We start from the raw sequence: 24,883 nt of genomic DNA on the forward strand, positions 1-24,883 counted from the left end.
GTTGTTTTTCTTAATAATTTTGAAAAGTAATAATAAGACATTTTACTTTTGACCTCCTTAAAAGTACCAACAACATCCAATTTACTACCAGAAACCACTCGTAAAGTTGAAGTTTGAGACATTATCATTGCTTCAAAGTGTCGTGATAGAGACGCACACCCATAAAAAAACATCGTTGTAAAATCAATACATCGCTCCACTCAAAATTTACATCAGGCGTATAGTACTATAGTGGCCTCATATAAGTGCACTTCGTTTATAATTTACTGGAAAGTCGAGGTATATTTACATTTTACACAAGAAATTACACAAACGAATACATGAATATATAAGTATAAGACGTGTATAACCCTTATTTACGTAACTTTGATAATATGTAATAATTTACCTAAAAGTCATAAGTAACAAGTGTTTCATTACTTATTTCGTTGCATCATTATATTATATTATAATTTCCATACAATTTGAGTGATAATTCAGCATGGTTTTGAACTTTTTGTAAAATATCTGAGAATATTGATGTACGCACCTACACAAAATATATTGTTAACTTATAACTTATTAATTATTAGTTTTTTCTTAATAGCACCCTTAATGTACATTGGGTTTATAGGTATACAAAAGTGATGGTTTAGTGATTGAATTCTTTAAAATTTATATAACATATTATAATAATAGTACATATTTTTACATTTGTATGACTTAATTATATAATACTATTATGAGTAGGTGTGTTTTTTTTTTAAATACAAATTAAATGTCCAAGTAGGTATTGATCGGTTTTGAGTATCTTCTACATACACATGTTTAGTATGACTATGTATGATAAGAGTAGGTATATATTATTTTTTAAATACAAAATTTGTATTGATCGAGCTGTAAGTGTTTTAATTTTTTTTTCCTGTAAAGTTATAAATAATAATCAATAATTTAAATTATTAATTTAAGGACTAACAATATTCGAGACTTACAAATCGATATTAAAAATTGTGACAAAACTAAGGTCATGATGCTCACGCTACGGACGGATGTAATGTTGTATTGGGAAAACGAAATTTAACTTCCTGTTCGACCATCTATATTAACAGTTAAGAATCTAAACTTAAGAAAAACTCCGAGAGTTACTACTGTAGTAGGTATATCACATAATTAAACTTACACACATTCAATATACAAAATCTATTATTTGTTAACATTTGTATGAAGGTTTAAAATTGTTTTTATTATTAAAATACACAAAATATTACTATTTGATGAATATTCAAATACCATTAATAAAACCATTATTATATGAAAAAAAAAATTAATTAAATTAAAATTAAAAGGATATTCAATTCTATAAGAATATTGGGTAATAAATGTTTTTTTTGTATACAAATATAAACTGAAAATGTAGTCCTTTATTTTTAAAGATGAATACAAATAAACGCAGAAGGATCTAAAAAAAAGATTAATTCAATTATTTATATTCATGTAAATCCTCAATCTTGAATAAACCATTTGATAAATATTCTCAGAAAAATCTCTGTATGTAGAAATATACATGGGTAGGTAATATATTTAGTATACAGGAACATGATGGTTCAACGAGCATGCACGTCCCTATTTTTTCTTTCAATTATTTTATTCAAATTCTGATATATGACATTTTTAAGTATAATCAAGCACTATATTTTCAAAGAATTATATTTTATTATAATTTATGGCGTGTTCCTGTGGCGTTAAAATTATATATGATATGAATACCTATAGTAGTTTTTTTTACTGAATTAAATGTATGTTTATTTACAGCGTTGAAATAATTTATACACTTATTTCGCAAACAAGCAAATAATAAATAGTAAATACCATCTTATAAATATAGGATTAGTATACTTATTCAGTAGGTACCACTCAAAGTCCTATACTCATATTTTTTTTTTGTCCTAACCAAACATACTTACCCCTTTTATCTTATAATAATGCATCTACACAACCTCTGATTATTGTGATTTTAAAAATACTTTAATAAGGTACCTACCTACCTGTAAACAATTTAAAAATTGTGGCAACTGCTAATACAAACTTATTTATTTTAAATAAGAACCACATATTTTTACAGTAAATTGTAAAACAGGTGAATTTTCTTTAATGTTGATATATTATGATACCCACAATAGAATGAGAAGTTTCTAAGAATTATTAAAATGTACAATATAGGAAAATTTAATACATTAATATATTATACTATACTATACTATAAAAATAATAGCATTTAATAAATGTTTTACACAAAATATAAAATATAATATGCAATGTATAATAGTCTTGTATTTATTATACTAAGAAAATAATTAAAATTTATAAAATATAAATCAATGTTATATCTCACAAATTTATTATCATGGATATTGTACACAATGTTAAATAACTCAAAATTAATAATTATTCACTTGATTTTTAATATCAAGCTTGAGATACATTAACATTTTCTAAAAAATCATGGGCTTAATAATTTACGGTAAAAAAGGATAGTTTTCCTTTGAAAATAAGATGCTTGTATTTGTACAAATTACCGTTTATCCTTCATTTTTGTTCTATTTTTCCTCGAAAACTATTAAGAATTTTAATTTTTACCTCATGAAACACTAACTAGATTCATTTTTCCATCAAACAAGATACTGTTGAAGAAAATCGAAACAATGTCACAGCCCCTTACGCCCAGACAGCATTTTGTAATGATAATATTATTATAGTATTATAATAACGTTATACTAATATTATTCGTTATTACAATGTTATAATAATATTATTAATTATAAAATTCCTGTCTGGGCGGTGATTACAGACACTAAAATTAAAAATTTTAAGAAAACGCACATCATTGTAAAATCAATACATTCATCGACCCGCTCAGAAACTAAAATACAGATTTTAAATATTATAGAATTTTTAGCCTATATAAATTGAAATCAATAGAAAATAATTTCTGTTGATATAATTGTTATCAGTGGCGTAACTGGATAATGGGAAATCTAGGAAGGGGGGAAGGGGCAGTTCCCCCCTCCCCCTTTTTGCCCCCACGCAATTACGCCACTGATTGTTATCATGGTAATGTGGAAGTTTATCAACTATTATATAAAGTGGAGTCAACAAAATTTACAATTTGTATAAATTAATATAGGACTTTATAAAGCCATTTATAAAATGTTTGATAAATCAAAAATATCTAGTAGTTACACACCTACACATAAAGTATTATAGTGAAATATTATAAAATTTAAACCACTTAACACTCTATAGTTTGAATAGAAAGCTTTTGAATTGTATTACATATTTACATCTACATAATGACATAAAAACTTGTCGTACAAATAAATATATTACAATATACGGTTGGAAAATACTAGAGTGCAACCGATGGTTAAAAATTAAAATACCTGATGGTCTGAAAATGTTTTGAGTATTTTAAAATGTTCAAACATTAATAATGAGTGATAACAATGAATAACAATTTTATTGTTAGATAATAATGTAATGCATTTTTTTATTTTACTTTGGATTCCAAGCTGAAAAGTATTTTATTTTATGAATATAAGACGGTTAAAAATATGCGAAACCATAATTCTAGAAGAACAGCGATTTAATACCATAGTGGCATAGCGGTATAACCATGTAGCCCGCGACCCGCTAATTCGCATTTTTTTTTTCAAAACTAGAATAAAATATTAAAAATCAGGAGATTAATGAAACTAAAATGTTGAAACGTCAATATTTTCAGAAAAATGAACTCTACAAAATGGCTATCTTAAAAATATATATTTTAACTTTTTTACCAAAACATTAAAATATGAAATGTTTGTAGTTCTTGTCCCTGTGAGTCTTATTAAAAACCCAGAATTATGATATCTCCTTTATTTCAGGAGATATCGCAATGGGTAAATCCTCACGGGACACCCTGTATATTATCAAAAATTAAAAAAAAATTAAATGTATCTCAGTTTGGTTCATAATATAAAACTGTTTTAAAAATGCTATTATATATATATTATAATTTCTAACATATTACTATACATTATTACATTATTGATTATTCGTAATATTATGGTGCAGGTATTGGAAATCCATCCACCCGAAATGAATATTTAAAATTACATGGAATCTGGATAGACCTGCACTAAACATCGTCATATTAAATATTGACCGGTGACGTTATTACCTATGTTACAATATACACCAGAGGTCATTAGAATATAAAATGCGTTATCAAATAAAAATCAAATATTTATTTTTTTTTTTTTTTACGAAGTCTTCATTATGCTTTATTCATTAGAAAACAATATCGTAAAATCTAAATAAACATACACATCATCGCTGTACAAACATAAGCTGACGTTAATCGCATTACCGAGAATTCGCATTTAGTCGGTAGAACGTATTTTACTATTAATAAATCCTGACCGGATTATTTAGCAGCGTTTTTCATTTTCCCATTAATACTGAGGTGTTATTTTGCTGACACACCATTCATGGCTACGTCATTTACCCGTCCACACTATTAGCCTATAATTTATATTGCTATTAATTATTATCAGATATGTATAATGTATGTACTATGTAAAATACAATATAGGACATATTGTGTGACATCTGCTGAGTCATGAACGCAAAAGATGTATGATTTAATCCGCAGTCTTAGAAGATCCATCTTCTAAGACCGTGATTTAATCCGTAACCGTAACAACACTACGATTATGAATTATCTATAAACATATATAATATTAATACACGAAGATACTACTGTAATATAGATATGTAATCAATAATACTTATCTTCCGTGGACATATTTGACATTCGTCATTTTTTTTTTTTTAATAACCTTATTATTAGATAGAAATTATAGACTATAGTGTCCTATCTTTCAATAAACGAATTAACAGTACATATTATAGGAGACGGACGACCATATTATAGAAATTGTTTTTCTTTTTAATAACTATAGCCTGTAGGAAATATAAAAATTAGCTATAGGCACACGTTAATTAGTAATTAGATTAATTATATTACGTTATCACACATATATCATATTTTAAACGACAAAAACAGACTTACATACCTATAGGTCATTCGTACTACTCAATAGTTAATCTTTAGATGGTTATTTATTTGTTTGACCTTTCGACTATGGTTATTAATCTAAAATTAACTAAATGCGTGGAATTTAAAATTTGATAAAACAAATTGTCAACTCGTACGTCTTTACACGATATAGGTCCGTTCTTACTATTTTGCATTCCTGACTTAATTATATAAGACAAAATAGGTACTAACCAAATGTGACGAGTTTCATTGAATGATTTACAATGTTCGTTTGATTGGCCAGCTGACAAGTATACACGCCATGGTCGGACGATGTCAAACTCCGAGTGTATATGGTTTGATTAGCGCTTTCAGGATTCAATATGAAACTGGAGACGTCACTAGGCCACGGATAGGGTCGACTATCCTTGAACCTGTAAAAATATTTAAATAATGTCATTATTCTATTTCGTGGAATACCATTACATTTTGTGTGTTTGCTTTAGGGGTGATTCAATTAATTTAGTTATTTGTACAAAATACACATTTTAGATAATGTTTTAGTAATGCTAATATAGGTAGTAATATGCTATTTACTTAATATACCTTCTAAACATGTTATTAATGTAGAGAAGCTACAATTAAGTTCAATCAATAGTTTGTCGCCGTTTTCAAGAACACCGAATAAATAAATATGAAACCATTAGAATTAGTTTTGCAAGTTATTAATTTGAACAAACTTTTATGAAAAACAGAATTCAGTTTTTGATGAAGCAAAGGCTTCGTTGATTGTTAACAAGAAGAAGTTGTAAGAAAAACAAGCAGTTTGAAAACCAACGCGAGTTTTAACACTACACAGTACCACTCAGCGACAAAATAATAATTAAAAAAAAGCGGGTAAGTGGATGTCGCTCTGCTGTACAGTAGGTTACAAGTGGGTCACTGTAATGGATGGTGTTAAATTTGAATTCAATGATATAATATCATTGTATAAGGAAAACGATTCTGAGCGAAAACGGTCAGTCAGCCTATGATATTATTACCAAGTATATTTGATGATATTATTGTGAATAAAGTAATTTATATATAACCTATTTACGTGGAGCCTTGTTTTAAATTTTAAATCCTTAGCCATAAAAGTTAAACATTTTATACATTTTTAACTACAAAATAATTAATAAATTATACATTTGATAAATGTTGTCAAAATTTGAACTTTAAATGCTTATAAAAAAAAATTGTGTCTATGTATTTTTAATATTTTTCAACTGCTATTAGAACGATATATCAGGATATTAAATTTTCACGCTTTTTTACCCAACAAATAAAATTTTATTGATATTGATAGAAAAAAAATCTAAAAAATTGAAAACTGACAACGTCCGTAAACAGCTCAAAAAGAGTCAAATTATTTTCAAAATGTTATCGTTTATAGAAAATGCTAATACAAACATTCAGTGAAATTTTCAAGTATCTACAGTCATACGTTTTTTAATTACAACAAAATAAGAAAATGAGATATCGAGTGAATATCAAATGTTGTAAAAATATGAATTTCAAACGCTCATAAATATTTAATTTGACTTTCTTGTAGACATTTTTTTTTTTTGATAAAGGTAGACAAACTTATGGATAATCTTGTATTATATTTTCAAATCTTAGATTTCAAATGAAAAATTTTTATGAATTCTTAACTCAAAATAATTTGTTAATTTTCGTGATTTTTCCGTATTTTGTCAAGATTTGAACTTTAAATGCTTACAAATAAAAACTGTGACTAAAGATTTTTAATGTTTTTCAAATATCATAGTAACAATATAGTAGGAGCCTTGTATTACATTTTCAAGCTAATAAAGTTTTATTGACATCCATAAAAAAAAATACTAATAAAATTAGAAACTCAAAATGTTTCTAAGCAGTTCAAAACAAATCAAAACATTTTTAAAATTTTATCATGTATAGAAAATGCAAATATAAGCAACCAGTGAAAATTTCATGTATATACGTTCATTTGTTTTAAAGTTACACCAAAAACCAAAATCAGATTTTGCGTAAAATTTCCCGTTTTTCCTTAATTTGTTTTTTGTTTTTCACGTCACTTTTGAAAACTACTGGGCATTATTATATTTTGACCCCCCCCCCCCCCAAAGTACCAACTAGATTCACTTTCCTATCAGAAAAGTTACTGTTGAAGAAAATCCAAGCATTTTTACTGTCCTAAAAGGTGATGACAGACACAAAAATAAAAATAATTAAAAAAACACACATCATTATAAAATCAATACATTCATCGCTTCGCTCAGAATCTAAAAGTGTACACAACTTTTGACTATGGCAGCAAGTTGAACAATTTTTTCGTATTTTTCATTAAGTCTGCCGCCCTTCTCGCTTAATGACTAATTAGCAATAAAGTAATAAGAAAACGTTTACAGTTTATTTTCTCTTCTTTGTATTTCTATAATTCCAATCGTATTTTAAACGATGATGACAAATTTGTTACCTACAACGGTTACCCACAATATCCGATGGTCGTAATAAACGATAGGAAATACCTAAACAGCGAAACCGGTCGTTACGTTGTATGCTCGATGACGTGTATGCAACAATAATAATAATATATTATTATAAAAGTGGTACACGATGCGGTGGCGATTGAGACGTACGGCACATCGTCTCGTGCTGTTATAGAGCGATCACCGCCGCCGCAACCGAGCCAGATCGAACCAGTTCGCCCCGAGATATTCGCAGAAACCGCCGCCGCCGCCATCGAACACGTACCTAACAATATACCTATCGGCTATCGCTCGCGTTTAGGTCATTGAATTTGATGGATTGTATACATCACGGGCTGAGTGTCACATGGTGTTTACACGGCGTGGTATTAAGTGCAACAGCCAACAGTGCGATGTTATACGAGAAAAAACCAAAAGACAATATGGTAAAAAAAAAAATAACATAATAAACATTGTCTTAATAATAACAACAATAAATCACGGAATTTAATTAAAAAAATTGTCAACCGTGCCTTACTTAGGGTTTTAAAATATAAACATATACGCTCATACGCTTATATAGCTATAATATAGGTATAGTAATCGTCAAGGTTTTACAAAAAAAAAAAAATAAAACTTAAATTTTACACAAAAAGAGTTGTGTATATTATGTACATAAAATTTATTATCGATTATTGTTTATATTGCTTATTTGTAAAAATTTTTAAAAAAAAATCCAGTTAATGAGAACCTAATAATATTTTAGGGTAGGTACTTAATGGTTATTACATACAACTATAGATTATTATTTCCTATATTCAGTAAAATCGTATAGAATCTATTTGAATAATCCCACAAGTGAATTCAATTTTTCAGTATATTAGCATAAATTAAAATTATAACTTATAACTAATACACAAAGGTGGGCATATATTTTTTAAACTTTTTAACCTAACTAGTTAATTTTCTAATCAACTTATAAACTTAACTAGTTTAAATGCTTAATTGACAGTTGAAATAACTTAACTTACCTAAGTTTATTTAAAAATAATCCATCAAGTTAAAACAATTTTGAAATGATACAATTTTGGTATTATACGTAAATATTAATACTAAAATAAAAATTAAAATAATCCAGTACTATAATAATACTAATATTTCTGTTATTTTTTTTGATAAAAATATTTTGTAAAAAGATATATGTATTTTAGTAGATTAGATAGGCATAATATTATGTGACTTTAAATTGCTATTTGATATAAAAAACGTAATATTTGTTAAATTATTAATTGGGATTTTTTGGTATAGTTTAAATATTTAATAATCAGCTAAAGTAAAATAGGTACACACACCAGTAGCGTACGCAGGATTTTAGTTCAGTTAGGGTTTTACCTGAGTAAATATTTTACATTATTTTTTTCTAAACCATTTTTATATAATTGGTTATAACAAATTATAGTTAGTCTCAAATTTAGTCTACATTTAGAACACTCGAGTGTTCAACCCGGACACCTGGCCATCTATCTGAGCCTCTTCTGGTCGTAATAAACATGGTAATAATCAATGAACGATGATACATGATGATACACCATTTGACGGTTATGGTAGACGTTTAGCAATGTTCTAAACTAACCAAAAAACTGAAACTGTGATTATCGACGTCTTTGTCATATTTAATAATTTATTTTATATCTATTAAAAATGACCAACAATTGATCGACTCTGTATTGAAATTGTGATAAATAAGATTTTTTGTTAAAGGAAGACACTTCAGTTGGGGTCAGAACCCTAGAACCCTACCCCTGCGTACGCCACTGACATATACACTGCACATAACATTGAAAGTTCAATACAAATTGTTATTCTAATTTAGGAAATTAGAAAGACCTCAATCACTCTTTATGTGATCCACACACTATAATTAAAAAAAGTAGACTAACTTTTTTTAAACTAAGTTAAGTTAATATTTTTTTCATATTAATTTTTAACTTATCGAGTTAAATTTGTGATTTGTTAACTGTTAATTTGTAATTTATCGATCTTGTGGTCTCTTAACTTTACTTAACTTGAGTTAATTATTTTCATTAACTAGCCCACGTTTGCCGGAATACATATTGTATGATGCAGCAGTGCAGCCTACAGTATACAACAATAGTTTCTAATAATAAATAGAAATATTGTTGTTTCTCTGCATCATTGTATTTCATAAAAAATGACAATTAACGGAACATGGACCCACGTGCAGGTTTTGCTATGATACAATAAATTATTAGAACGAAGATCGTTCAACTCGATAACATTCATCTCCTCTCTAATTTCATTATTCTATTCAACGGGTGCCATCGCACTCACAGGCTCATCAATCAATGCCAATCATATTAAAAATGATATTTTTTCTTTCTACATTCTAGTCATTCTACTCCGATAATATTATAATGGACGGAAATGAGCAAGGTGTGTGTGTGTATATTATATACTAACATACATCCATAAAATCAATTTTTTTAAATCGGTTTCGCGGTATTGTATCCTTGCTAAATGTGTAAACGTCAGATGAACACAGGATATAGTCAAAGATAGAAAACAAAATAATAACAGTGAAGCGGGTGAAGGGCAAATAAACTTAAAAATGATTAATTACATCCTCATAGAAAAGAACTAGAATTCATATAATGAAATAAAATAATAGACTTTTAATACAGCTTTCAAATTATTGATCATTGCTTTAAAATGTACAATAATAGTACACCACTACCATGGTCCATGGTTCATGATTCCGTGATACGTCGAGGTGATTTTAGGAACGCGTAAACCCTGTGGACAAAATTTATCTGAACACAATAGCTGTTATCCGGGACGTAACTAATTTGTCTCCATGATGTTATGAATAGTGCATGTATCTTGCCTCATAGGCAGAAATCTATTAAAATTTCAGAGGGCTAACATTATTAACATCAATGTGAGCCCCCCGCTCCGATCCTACAAAACTAAAACAGGAGGGGGCTTGACGGACTTTTGGGCCCGATTTCCGCCAATGTCCTGCCTATAAAATTAGAATACTTAAAGCTTCAGAATGCGGTGTGTGTGTGTGTGTATTCTAGATTGTACTAACGATCAAATTCATATATATTGAGTATCTATAAACAAATAGACAGCCAACCACTTCTTCCAATATGCCCTTAAATTACTTTATTTATTAATTGGTGTCAGTTTTTCCACGCTGTAAAAGTAAATTTATTCGTATTTTAATTTTCACACAATTTTACTTTTTTTTTTAGTTTTTCTATATTTATAAAGTCGTAATTTTAGAAATTTAAATTCATGTAAACTTAGTAAAATACACTTATAACTTTTCGGTTTTCACCATTTATTTAGTTGATTTAAAAAGTTTTGTAAAATATTAATAATTGTATCAAAAGTAAAATATAAAGTTTTAGAAATATTCACTGCACGAATTATATTTTCCATTTATTTAAATAATATTTTGAGTACTATTTTATTAAAAAAAGTTATTGGTTATACAATATACGTCATACTTAATAATATAAAATATAGGTACCTAAACAAAATTTCTTTTAAAGATTTTTTTTATAAATATACTATCCAAAATGAAACGAACATTTTTATTATATAGTAATAATATGTTTATTCTTTTTTTTTCAATTGTTATAATAATATAGCTAAATATTTTGGTATCTCAACATAAATTTAATTTATTTCACGTTTATATTTATACACCTAATTAATAAATATCCTAGTACAGTTAAAATCAGGTCTTCCCTTTTCCAACTATTTTTTAGTTAACGAATTCAGTAAACTAAAAAGGATAGTAGGTTGATACCTGTATTAATAACTAAATACATGTCTTACGCGTGAGTGCCGAGTAAATTGTGAAAATCTTGGATATTAGTCTTATTTTCACAGGGAAATGTATATTTATTATTTAATGATCCCAAATAATTGCAAAGTTCAAGATAGTCTGTACACATGTTAATACACCCATTTGGATCCTTGTATTACCATGGTTGAAATGTACAAGGTTATTGCATATATTAATCAAATATTTGACGATGAAAACAAAAATGCAGCGTAAGGGGAGCCAGCCACGGACTAAGATATACGGTCCAGACGTCCAGTATAATGTCTTAGTCAAGCCAGTCAAGCCTTAGTCCAGCTATTTATCATGATAAGAACAATTTATATTTGTGATATCTCTTTACACAGCCATTTCGTATCTGATGATAACAATCCGAGTCCATATGCAATAACCTGTATATTTCAACCACGGTATATACTTAAGTTGGTACCTATATACAATTTTTAGGGATTTTAAAATTGAGTTTAACCAAAAATTAAAACTATTAGGAATCGCGAGGATAGTTACAAACTTACAATACAACCATAATGTACCAGGTTAATTACCCGTGATATAGCATTATACCTAGTTGCACATTCGCACACATATATTGTAAGTGCACGGCTGTATATACGAGTCGGCCATGATACCGAGAACGACGTCATGAGTATACAATACACATTGTGTATTATTAATGCCCAAGAGAGTTAGTTCGCTAATTATTGTCATAGTTGCACATAAATGTCGGCCTATGGGGCAGATGGATCGAGGGGGTAGATATAAATGACAGCTGCAGGCCAAAGAAACTCTACATCGCATTTGTAATGCAATTTATATAAAAAAAAAAAAATAACAAATAACTAAGTCGTAATGTGTATGTATACTATATAGTGCTCGAAAAAAGCGCACGCAAGTGTACGATTTTTCAAAGCGAATAATGGAAATTAGTTCTTATTTCTAATTTGAATGTTTAATTGATAAACAACGAATTATTTGTAAATAGATACAAAACTATTAATTGTTTCACCAACTTATTAATTAAAACCCCGTAACAAAATTAAACACGAAGATTAACACGATTACTGTTACTTTGAAACGAACTAGATTCGTTCAGGCGTATTTGGTTCGATTTATGTTAGTAAATAATAATACCCGCCGTATTTTGTAATCTTAAATTAAATTAATAAACTTCTTATAATTCATTAAAATGAGACAAAAAAATAATAAAATAGAAATGGGTGAGCAGAAATTGCATAATAGTAGGATGATATAGATTACTCGGTATTCAACTATATTTGTAGAAATGTTATGAAATAAAATGTATACATTATCATTAATACAATATGACAGATATTTGTCACAACAGTTTTATTATGTACAGAGTACACATATATGAATGTATTGGATAAACGAGCGATTAATGTTTAGATATATATCACACGTTCTCCAATGAGCAATTGAAAGGTATTGGAAAAGTAGAACGTTTAAATCGCGTGGAAAGTATCTAGACAATAAATCCATAAAAAAAAAGAATTTGCTCAGCTGGAGGAGACGCTAAACACGACAGCCGATCAACTTGTTTTCCGATTGTTTTTTTCTGTTGTACCATATTGGGCTCGTCGGAATAGCATAGACGTTTGATGTCGAATAAAGTTTTTTCTGCGTTTTATACCTGTTCCGACAGACTTAATAGAACACAATAAACAGACACTCGAGTATTCAGCCAGTATAGTGTCGTGGTGGTCAGAATTATGTTTTATATACGTTTAAAAAAAAATGCATACAGAAATTGTTTTTACATTGATTTTTTTATTGATGGTAGGGTTACGTCGTGGGTGGTATTCGGGTTTCATTCAATATTGTATCCTAGTACCTTCCTACCGATTGCAGATAATGACCGGTTCACCTGCAGTCTACACTCTACAGACTAACGAGTAACGAATAAAAACTATGACACATAGTAAAAGTAAATGTCCTTTGTATTGTGTCAGCGTTTGAATATGCCAGATGCGTCACAACAAATTTACCAAAAATCTCACTAGTCATTTTACTTTTTAGTCGTTATCTCGGTCCTGACTCCTGAGGGGGCTTAAAAATTAATATTAAACGAAACCAATATAGATTCAGTAAATAAATATTTAACAGTACATAATTTAATTAATGCAAATACATTGTACAATGAAGAAAAAATTAATAGGTATTTTACTGCTACATAATAGTGTTACATTTTAATGCCTGTTCTTGGGGTTTTAATAAATATATACCTTATATGGCAAAGTATCGACTTTGAAAACAAATCACTAACTTTTAATTTAACCAAATAATTTTTCAAAAATCTTAATTTAGGTTCCTATAAGTTAAATTATGGAAATAAGATGAAAATAACTAATAACTATGACTTTAAAATACATAAGCTATAAAGTAATTTCGGATGGTTGAAATGTAAAATCACACATGATATAGAATAAAGGTATTATATTATATATCCTACAAACAAGCCAATTGTATTACCTAATTAGAAAAACATGTTATTTAATATTATTTAATTTTTAAGTTGAACTAATAGGCAGTCAAATTACAACAACTTTTATTTTACATAAAATAATAAAATGTGTAATGGTTTTATTTGCTGGAAACCATGGAATAAAAGCTAGGTGGGTACTATAAACAATTAACATATAATTAAAAAATGTACGTATAATGAACCCATATAATAATTCAATAATTTAAAAATGTAATTATATACCTAAACATACGTAATGATAATTTAGGAATAAAAAACTCGAATTTAAATATTTCATACAATTTTTTTATTTTTTTCGTCATGACTCATGGATCATGAAATTTTTAAATATATTTTGGTCATAAACATAATATACTGCAGGGTTTTAAAAATCTTTTGTATTGGGAAGGCCCGGAGGGGTCGCATATCATGATATCCTGCTGTCTGCAGATAACGCACTTATGGTCATAAAAGTACTTGCTATTATTAGGAGTTAGGTTGACACTTCACATAAGACTAATTTTGATTTAAAATATTAATTATATATTCAAATCATATTATGTGATCTTCACTATATGAACTTGGTTTTTCAAACACCCTGGATGTAGGTACGCTGAATACTGAATATAGGTACTATATTACTAAATAATATACTTAAAAATGTATTAACACTTTTAATTCATAAGATGTTTATTAATTATGTAGATTATATTGAAAAATCAAGGCTGGGCAAGTCAATTTTTTTTAACTCAGATAAGTTAAGTTCATATGCAACAATAACAAAAAGTTAAAAGTTCATACACAATTTTTGTTTACTTTTTATTAAGTTAAAAAAAAGTTAATTTTTGTATACAACGCTAGCGTACTTAATTTGTTTCCAACCCAAAACTAAATTATAGAATATAGTGTTTATACTTTATACAGTATTTCCATTTAAGTTAGAATTTAAAATATAATATTTTTAACTTTAAACAATTCACGGTAAATATTTTACTTTCTTGATTTTTAATCAAGTAAGTGTGGTAATTGAAATGAAAAAAGTCTAAATTTTGAAAACTTCAAGGATTTGTGTTAAATAGGAAAATAATATAAATGTAACTCAGTAATGATGCGTAGGTGGGTAATTTAGCTAGCTTTAATATAAAATATTAATGTGAGAGATTTGATATCATGCCCAAGCGGTATAACCACTTAAATCCATAAAAATATCAGCGTGAACAGTCCCAAAATTTCTATTTTTTAACTTTTCTCCTAAACTATGATAGCTAGAAAGTTGGCTGATATTTCATTAAAAAGGGATTATAAAGTAGATACTAAATCTGGAATTAAATTTTTTTTTTTAAATTATTTAATTTTTCACAGATAAAAAAAGAGTTTTTTTCGCTAGAGAGGTAGATTTCCGAAACTGGATTTTGTTGTTTGGGATCTTATTAGATTCACATTGACTAGGAGAAGTATAGTGAAGATTTTCAGAACTTTATCTCCAATCGTAAATTCACTACAAAGCTGTAAAGCTGAAAAACATCAAAAAACGCCCAATAAAATTTGTTTTAATTTTTTTTAATGTTCCATAGTGAATTAACTATTAAATATAAAGTCCTGAAAAACTTCACTGCACTTCTCAATGTGAATCTAACAAGACCCCAAACAACGAAATCCACTCTTCGGTTTCGGAGATCTATCTCACTAAATGAAAATGAAAATGAATTTTTGTGGGGCTGTTCACACCGACATTTTTCTGGATTCATATTGTTATACCGCTTGGGTATGATATACGTTAATACATTTCTAAAAATTAAAAATCAAGAAAGTTTACATGCCAATCCCTGATTTGGCAAGCGTTTTTTGACATGAAAACGAAATAGACTAAAATAGTGAAATGTAATAAAATAAAATAAAAATAAAGTAACTTAACTTGCATCTTAAAATGAAAAATGAATAAATTAGTTAATTTTACGTTAATTAAAAAGAAATTTAGTACCTATTAGTTAAGTTAATGAAAATCTAAAAGTAACTAGTTAAGTTAAAAAATTCAAATAAAATAAACTTTTTAACTCGTTAATGTCCAGCCTTGAGAAATTTTCAAGTATCTACAGTCTTACGTTTTTTTAATTACAACAAAATAAGAAAATCGTTTAACGAGAAATCAAGTAAATATCAAATGTTGTAAAAATACGAATTTCAAACGCTCATAAAAATTTAATTTGACTTTCTTGTAGACATTTTTTTTTTTTGATAAAGGTAGACAAACTTATGGATAATCTTGTATTATATTTTCAAATCTTAGATTTAAAATGAAAAATTTTTATGAATTCTCAACTCAAAATAATTTGCTAATTTACGTGATTTTCCGTATTTTGTCAATATTTGAACTTTAAATGCTTATAAATAAAAACTGTGAATAAAGATTTTTAATATTTTTCAAATATCATAGTAACAATATAGTAGGAGCCTTGTATTAAGCTTTTTTACCCAACAAATAAAGTTTTATTGACATTCATAGAAAAAAAAACAAATAAAATTTGAAACCAGAAAATGTTTCTAAACAGTTCAAAACAAATAAAAATATTTTGAACATTTTATCGTGTACAGAAAATGCAAATATTAACAACCAGTGAAAAATGCATGTATATACGTTCATTTGTTTTAAAGTTACATCGAAAACTAAAATTCGATTTCGTCAAAAACTGATTTTGTGTAAATTTCACGTTTTTCCTTAATTCTTATATTGTTTTTCCTGGCGATTTTGAAAACTATTGAAAATTTGAAAATTTTACCTCCCTAATGCACCCATCAAACAAGATACTGTTGAAGAAAATCAGAGCAGTTTTACTGCACCAAATCATGATGATAGACGAAATTAAAAAAAAAAAAAAAACATCATTGTAAAATCAATACATTTATCGCTCCGCTCAGAATCTAAAATATCAAAAATACATACACACGATTTTTAGACAATTTTTTTTATAGCATTTCTAAAAATACCTATAGTTGGTAGCAGGGCAAAGACTTGCAACTTTTACCTTATGTTATTATTAACTATACACAAATCTATTTGTTAACTTTATTATATTTTATAAAGTTAATTTATATCTCAGAAAAACGAGGAAGCTGAAAAAATATTTAAAAAAAATTTGTACCATAATACCTAAATAAGTGGCGTAATAAAAATTCCCGACTTCTTTAACTGAAAAATTGATATCACTCTATAAGAAAACCTTGTAAGAATTAACCATTATTTAATATTTTGATTTTTTGTTAAACTTATCAATAATTCAAAATATTTTTACATACACTTACTTAAGCATATACTGTTTTTCTACGACGAAGTAACTGTTAAATTAATATTTAATACAATTAAATTATTAGGTATAATACAAAAATAAATTAAAATGTTGGGAGACGGAGTGGCCGAGCGGGCTGAGGCGTCGGTTGCGACGGCTGGTTCAAAACCTCGGCCACGGGCGGCATTTTTTCTTCGGGCAAGTCACGGTGTCCGGAGAGAAGTAACCACCCGGGCATGGCAGATTCCTACGGGTGCCCACTAAATTATCTGCCAAACTGTGTAAACGTCTTTAAAATCTACAGTAGGTACCTTCCAACACAGTAAAAACCACCCAATGGCCTAAGTTGCCGCAGGTTAATAAATAAAAGAAAAAAATTAAAATGTATTAAATATTTATTTCCAACATAAAAAATAGCTTGGTTTCTTTAATTTTTAATAACTATGGAACTTCCTCAGTTGTTCTACAATATTTAATTTGATGTATTAATTAACCGCAATCATCTTTCCAGCAATTTATACGAAATACTTGGACCAGTCTTGCCATCACCTGACATATTCGTGTTCTTCCAGGAGACAGGATTGGACAAAATTATTTAATCAGCTGAATACACAACCTTATAATTATGCCCATATAACCTAGTCTAGACATTTGTTGTTATTGAACCTTTATATTTACTATAACACCTATTTGTAAAAAAAAAATGTATCTTATCCCAAATGCCAAGTTTATCCGAGGGTTATTTTTTAAAAAATAAAAAAAAATATTATAATGTTGTTTATTCAACGTTTTCAGCATATTTATTCAATTATTTTCATTTAAAAATACTGTATAACCGGGTGGGCTGCAATACTGTATTTCCGAAATTTCCAATTTTTATTCCAAAATTGGGAAAAATGTAGATATAGATAGGTAGATACTTATAAGTACTTGGGTCATATACTATGGATGGAGTTACAGCGTATGATTTTGTTCCGATATAGCGACGAGTCACCGAAATGTAGATATTAAAAATGTAATTATATTTATGGGCTTATTATCATGGTATATATATATTAAGTCAAGAAAACCTGAACAAACTATTCATTGACCAGGGATGACACAAAACGTTCTTACTTTAATATTAAAAAATATATATATATATTATTCGTCTTACTAGTTATTACATATACTTTAATACGGCAATAAGCCTTACTACACAATAAGAGTATATAATATGACATATATTATTATTTAGTTTCATCGAAAACCACGTCTGTCAGTTTTTGTACCTTGGTGAACAAACACATTAAACACAAAGTATTCTGGGAAAATAATCAGAAATATAATAATATTTTAGTAATTCTATACATGTTGTTTAAAAATATAAAACGTAGTATAAGTATACTATATTATATAAGATGATAAAATTCATTTTTAATATTAAATTTAATATTTTTTGTCAAAGAAATAAAAAAGACGAATATAGACATCCTATGGGCTACATGTATGAACAATCTTCTTAACACGATCAAATAAAGTTTATGATTTGAGTTAAATTGAGAAAATATACACTGCTATAATGTAAACTAGATAACATTACATTTAGTTTATACAATTTAATAAATAATCATCTGTTGTCTCCGTCTTAAAAAGTTACAAACATACAATATGGAAAAATTGTATTTATAGTAAAATTTATTTTGTACTAGCTTTAATATTAAAGTGAAATGACCTACCTACTGTTTCAGGCTTTAAGGTAAGAATATTATTTGTGTTAGAATGTTGTTACTGAGCGGAGCGATGAATGTATTGATTTTACAATGATGCGTGTTTCTTTTAATTATTTTTGTGTCTGTCATCATCTTTTAGGACAGAAAAATGCTTAGATTTTCTTCAATAGTATCTTTTCTGATAGGAAAAGTGAATCTAGTTAGTACTTTTTGTTGAGGTGGAAAGGGGGTCAAAAGTAAAAAAATTCCTTATAGTTTACAAAAGTGCTAGGAAAAACAAAAAAAACTTCATTAAATATGTAATAGTACCTACAAAGTTCCACTTTCCATTCAATAAATAATTATTCGGGAAATCTACCTAACAGCCGAGAGAAACTTAAAAAATTTCCCTCAGGGAACTTAAATTTCATAATTTGGTTCAAAAAAAAATTTTAAATATGTTGAATTACATTATTTTTAATTAAAAGGCCATAACTAGGGGGGGGGGGTCCAGACTCCAGAGGTACAAAATTCTTTGAAAAATATAAATATGTAAGCACCAAACATATTGACAAAAAAATTATGTGCATATAGGCGTATGGTATAAGTATATAGTATATAAAAATATTTTAACCCCCCGCTGAAATTTGTTTTCAGTTACACCAGTTATGGCCTGTAACTCTTGCCCATACAATAATACAAACGAAACACACTACACAGGATACACAAAATTGTTTCAAAATACTTGGGAAGTTTTTTTTTAACCAATTCTAAGAAATTAATATCAAAAGCTAGGATAATAACAGAAATTCTCAGTTCAAAGTAAAAAATTGAGATTTAATATTAAATTTCAAGAACCACGTCCGAATGCATATAACATACATTAATACAATAGCTATTACTTACAGACTACAGTGGAATAACTAAAATAGCATACTGAGTATATTGTAATAAACATTTATACCTATATAATATATTATGTATACTCGCATACCTAGAATGTGGCTTATAGCGATATAATTTGCATATTAAAGCGTATACTCTTAACGAAAGGTACTTAGCAATCAAATTATATCGGATGAACTCATTTTAATATTAAATAAACATGTATATAAAATTAATAAGCATCTGATGTCAACAAAAATTATATATTTTTTTAGTAAAAAATACAATTTTAACAGGAACTGGAAGCAATATATAATTTTATACAAAAACCATTTTGGCCTAAGCTTTTGAAAATTGAAAATTTAAACAAAATCCAAATAATAGCTACTTACAATAATATTATATATATATATTTTTTATTGGTGTTAAGCCCGGCAATTGAGGCCATTAGCTGTAGCATGGTACTGTAGGGTTTTCGGTACAGTGGGGAGTGGTTGGAGGAACACGTTTTTGTGTTTGGTAGAATTTTCTAGTGGGCACGGATGGACACCGTGACTGCCCGAATAAAAAGGCCACCTGTGGCCGGGATCGAACCGTCGTCGGTGCGCATCGCAACCGACGCCTTAGTCCGCTCTGCCACTCCATCCCCCAATATTGTATTCAAATAAATTAACCTACTTTACATTTTTAAATGTCCGTTAATATATTATAATATCCTATAGGTATTATGCATGTGAACATTTTCAATAATATAACTATATTATTATGAATTTTATTCAAATTTTGCACAATTGTATATTATAATATTGGTAAGTAAAACATTAACATATATTATATACATATAATCATTAAATCCATTTTTAGGTGACTTCCTCTTAGTATCTAATAAGTGTATGTCTACTAACCCTAATGATCTCAACAAAAAAATAACTACCTATAATCTATACAGTTATTAGGTAATATTATGTATAGCTCGATAGCTGTTTTTTAGACTGTACTAAATATTCAATACAGTTTACATAGTTTAATACATTAAATAGAGAATTATTTTGGTGAGAACTTCATGCAGCTAATTCTATGTAATCAAGTAAATACCACGAGCCACGTCCACATCGTATTTAGAGAATCAAAATAAATCAATAACTGCATCCACTCCTCACCTGTCCTGTAGATACATACAAATATACAATTGTAACATTTTCGACTAGCGATGAAACATTATCCTTCTTACGGATTAAAAAATTCGTTTTCACATTTTGTCAGACTAAGATAAACAGGATATAAATAATAAAACAATAAGAATAATGTGTAAGTCAAAGTTATGTTCTGAGTTCAGATGAACAATTTAGTTTTTAAATTTGTGATTTAAATGGGTATATAATGTTTGTACCTATAATATGACTGTATGGTTATATATTGTACCGAACAATCTGAAGTCTGTACTTAACAAATTTACAGTACCATCAGACATCAATCAATAACCATACTATACATTTACAGAACTTGTGTAAACCTGCGTGCTGTGTCGGTCGATAAACGCGTAAAGGACATCCGATTTCCGAATAAACACATATATTATATTATGTATTATAAAATATGTATATTTTTTTACGTATTGATTGTATTTCCAATACACGGAATTTCATGAAGGTAACGCCGCACAAGAATAATGTACAAGAATAGAATAAAGGCCATCATTTTTTCCGAGAACAATATCGAATACACAAAAGAGGACACCCAGAAAACAGCTATGTATATAGCAGTTTGTATTCTTCTTTCGCAGAGGTAGTTGCAAATAATGGTCGATTATTATTCCAGCGTAGGTACCTACCAAGAAGCCACAATGCAAGACGCCACTATCGTGTACTTACAAAAACCACAAATAATATTACTCTTCGACGTCCATTCATACTGACTAATTCGAATACACATTATAAATTATAATACCTATATAAGATCAGTCCACGTGGGAATTACTACCGTGTGGGGGTGCTCATAGATTGTACCTATATTACTGCCTATATGGTTATATCTGATGCCTACTAATCTGAAGTCGGTACCTAACAAATTTACAGTACCAATCAATATCCGTTACATTAAATTTAAATAGTCTCGTTTTTATTGATGTGAAACATCTAATGCGGCGGGTGAAACCAGCTGTTGGCACCCGTAAAGTGCAAACTGCAAAGCGCAAACTTGCAAAGCGCGTGTAGCCACACGTTCGAAAACATATAATGCGCCTCTAAAATAAAGAATAATTTTTCTTAAAAAAATCTAAACATTTTGTTTTTGATTATACTTTATATTATATTTATTTACTTCCTTTCGATTTCCATGCATATTTTCTATACTAAATAATAATTCCGATGTGCCCGCGACTGCTCACTTTTTTGTAATTAGTTATTACTTATACACATATATATTACATACATCAATAAATTAGTTCGAATAAGATAATGTGTGAATGACAATTATCAATACCTATAGTTGTAGTAAATTGACATGAATCGGCACTAATTAGTTAGGCATAATATACAATATATTCCACATATGGACCATATGGGGGCACAGGGAAATAATTAATAAGGGTATGTATTTGGATACTTACCATTCGAGACTGAGATACCTCTCACCGCAACAGTGAAGCGTCTTAAATGAGTTGAGGGGCCCGTACTCAGTGGTGCTCAGTTCCTTGGTGAACCGAACGCCGGCGTACAGCTGCTGTGCTTCGTCAACTTCTGGGAACAAGTTTTCATCGCAGTACGCAGCAGAACCACCTCGGACTACGGACGCGGCGGCCAACAACAGGGGAAGCAGCAGGGGACGGCCGACGGACATTTTCGTAAAGCGCAATTACTGCACTAGAATGGAGACGAAGAGTAGCCGGTAAACGCTGTCGCTTCAAACGAAACGCTCAACAGTCATTTCATAATATAATAGTTCGTGACATGCTACGACGGCTTATGACGTTTTTGAGACGCGATAGAATAGCGACAAACACACGGCGAACAACCTTACTGGTACACACCACACTGGTGACTGAACGTAATTCGTAGCCCGTAGGTCCGTCGTCCGTCGACTGTCGTAGTAGCCGTAGACTCCGTCGTGGAAGCCGTCGGCGCGCGATCACACTAAAACCGCTCTCCGATCCGCTCACTTCCTCATCACCAACCAGCCCGTACCAGTAGGTAACTACGGGTGATCACGCTTGAAGAGGCGGGTATTGGTTGGCCGGGTTGCGCGCGCGCGGACCATGTTCCGCCGCCTCTGCCGACCACCAAACAATACACGAACACACACTTTGTATTTTTAATTTTTACTGAGAATTCACCTCCTGCCCACTCATCATCATACATACAAGTCCCACGTTAATAACACCGCTGAGCAATCGTAGGTATGTAAAACTTGTTGACACCGCACTGAAACAAAGGGTTTTCGACTTAAGTTCGGTATTGTGGACCACATCTACATCACGTGCAACCGTCTGCTGTAGGTTGTAGGTATTTCATCTGTAAAAGCAATAAGTATTAACCATTGTTTTAGTTAGTTTAATTTATTTCAAGTATCAACCAGTTTGAACGTCTATATGATTTTAATCAATAATACGCCTATCTAGACAAATATTATTTTTTCATATTTTTAAATTGCATATTAGGAATTCTATATTTTTTCATTAACATTGTTATAATTTTACCTCCTCCTCCTTTATTTTCTTGAAATGGATATCGTTTTTTGATTTTTATGTGGTAACATATAATTTTAATATTCAATTCTCAAAGATTATTTTTCTGAAAATATTGATACGCATAACCATGTAAAGATACTATTAATAAATTATATTGGTTTATTATACGAGACGAGTTACTTAATAGTTAATACTAAGTTTTTGGGAAAGGAGAGTAGTATACGTATCTTATATTATAAATTGTATTTATATAAACAATATTATTGAATCAACTCTATGGTCTAACTCGTTGTAGTTAAATGTACAACAATGTAGTGTAATTGACCATCTATAGTATATATTATACTCTATAGGGATAGCAAATAATATGATGACTGCCGTCATTGAATGTTTCTGAGAAATTAAGAGGATAATACTGTTGTATATCACAATACGATAGCATTATGCTTCTATTCAGAGTTGTCATCCTTCCTGATTACCATAATTGTGGGTGGGCCGGAGGGGGAGTAGTGAGAAGTGACCTATAGTCGATTAACTAAATTACATTGGAAGAAAATGTATTCAAAGTTCAAAACTAACTTATAATACTAAACGTCTATACGTAAACACATCACAACTCCGCAAGGCCTTTGAAATTTGCTAAGTTCCATTATAATAATATATTAAGCCATATTCAGATGGATTCCAAATGATATTAACCTAATTCTAAAGCAAATAGAACCAATTTCACAACGATGTGATTAATATAGTGGTAAATTTGAAAATACTTAAATACCTCTAGGCTCTAACTAGCTTAACTAATATTTTTTTTTTTTTTTTTTTAATATATTAGCTTTTAGTCAAATACTCTTAACTAATATTATACCTACTTAATTTAAGAATATTACTTTAAGATCATTATAAATATCTATGAATTATAAATAAATGTACATACCTATACATATTAAACATATAGCCATATATAGGTAGATAAGCTAAAATCAAATAATTTGGACTATTAAGTCCTGTACTATATGTGTCAGGGACGCCCGTAGGAGGGGGGTGGTAGGTGGTGCAATGCACTACCTGAGAAAATATTTATTTTTTTTAATTATTTAAACTTTTCAAATAAATAATACAATTTGTATTTGTGGCTGATATGGTACACTGACACGGTACTACAGTCATGAAAGGACGGAAATACCATATTTTGGAATTTAATATTATTAACGTTGATATCATATTTAATTAGACAATCGTGATACCTATGTGATAACATAATATTATAATTATTATCTACTTTGTACACCGTAGTTGAGCTTGAGTGGTCACTGGTCGAAATATTTTTTTATTTGATATCATAAGAGAGTCTATATTGTGATCAATAAATTACTGACCAGTGTAATTTTGAACTAATCAAAATTAGCTATGTTTTAATTCCTTGTTTTA

General features: G+C 28.9%; 1 protein-coding gene across 1 annotated transcript in view; it reads right to left on the reverse strand.

Annotated features, from left to right (window-relative positions):
- Nucleotides 1-22,897, reverse strand: part of LOC132939262 (uncharacterized) — a 39,380-nt gene extending 16,483 nt beyond the window's left edge. Inside the window, exons 1-2 of the mRNA XM_061006342.1 lie at nucleotides 22,379-22,897; nucleotides 5,312-5,493 (exon numbers count right to left, since the gene is read on the reverse strand). Coding sequence (XP_060862325.1) covers nucleotides 5,312-5,493; nucleotides 22,379-22,608 — 412 coding nt within the window. The 5' untranslated portion in view covers nucleotides 22,609-22,897. The remainder of the gene's footprint in view (nucleotides 1-5,311; nucleotides 5,494-22,378) is intronic.
- Between the last annotated feature and the right edge of the window lie 1,986 nt (nucleotides 22,898-24,883).

The sequence above is a fragment of the Metopolophium dirhodum genome, chromosome 2 (genome assembly GCF_019925205.1).
Source record: "Metopolophium dirhodum isolate CAU chromosome 2, ASM1992520v1, whole genome shotgun sequence".
NCBI classification, from domain to species: Eukaryota; Metazoa; Arthropoda; class Insecta; order Hemiptera; family Aphididae; genus Metopolophium; species Metopolophium dirhodum.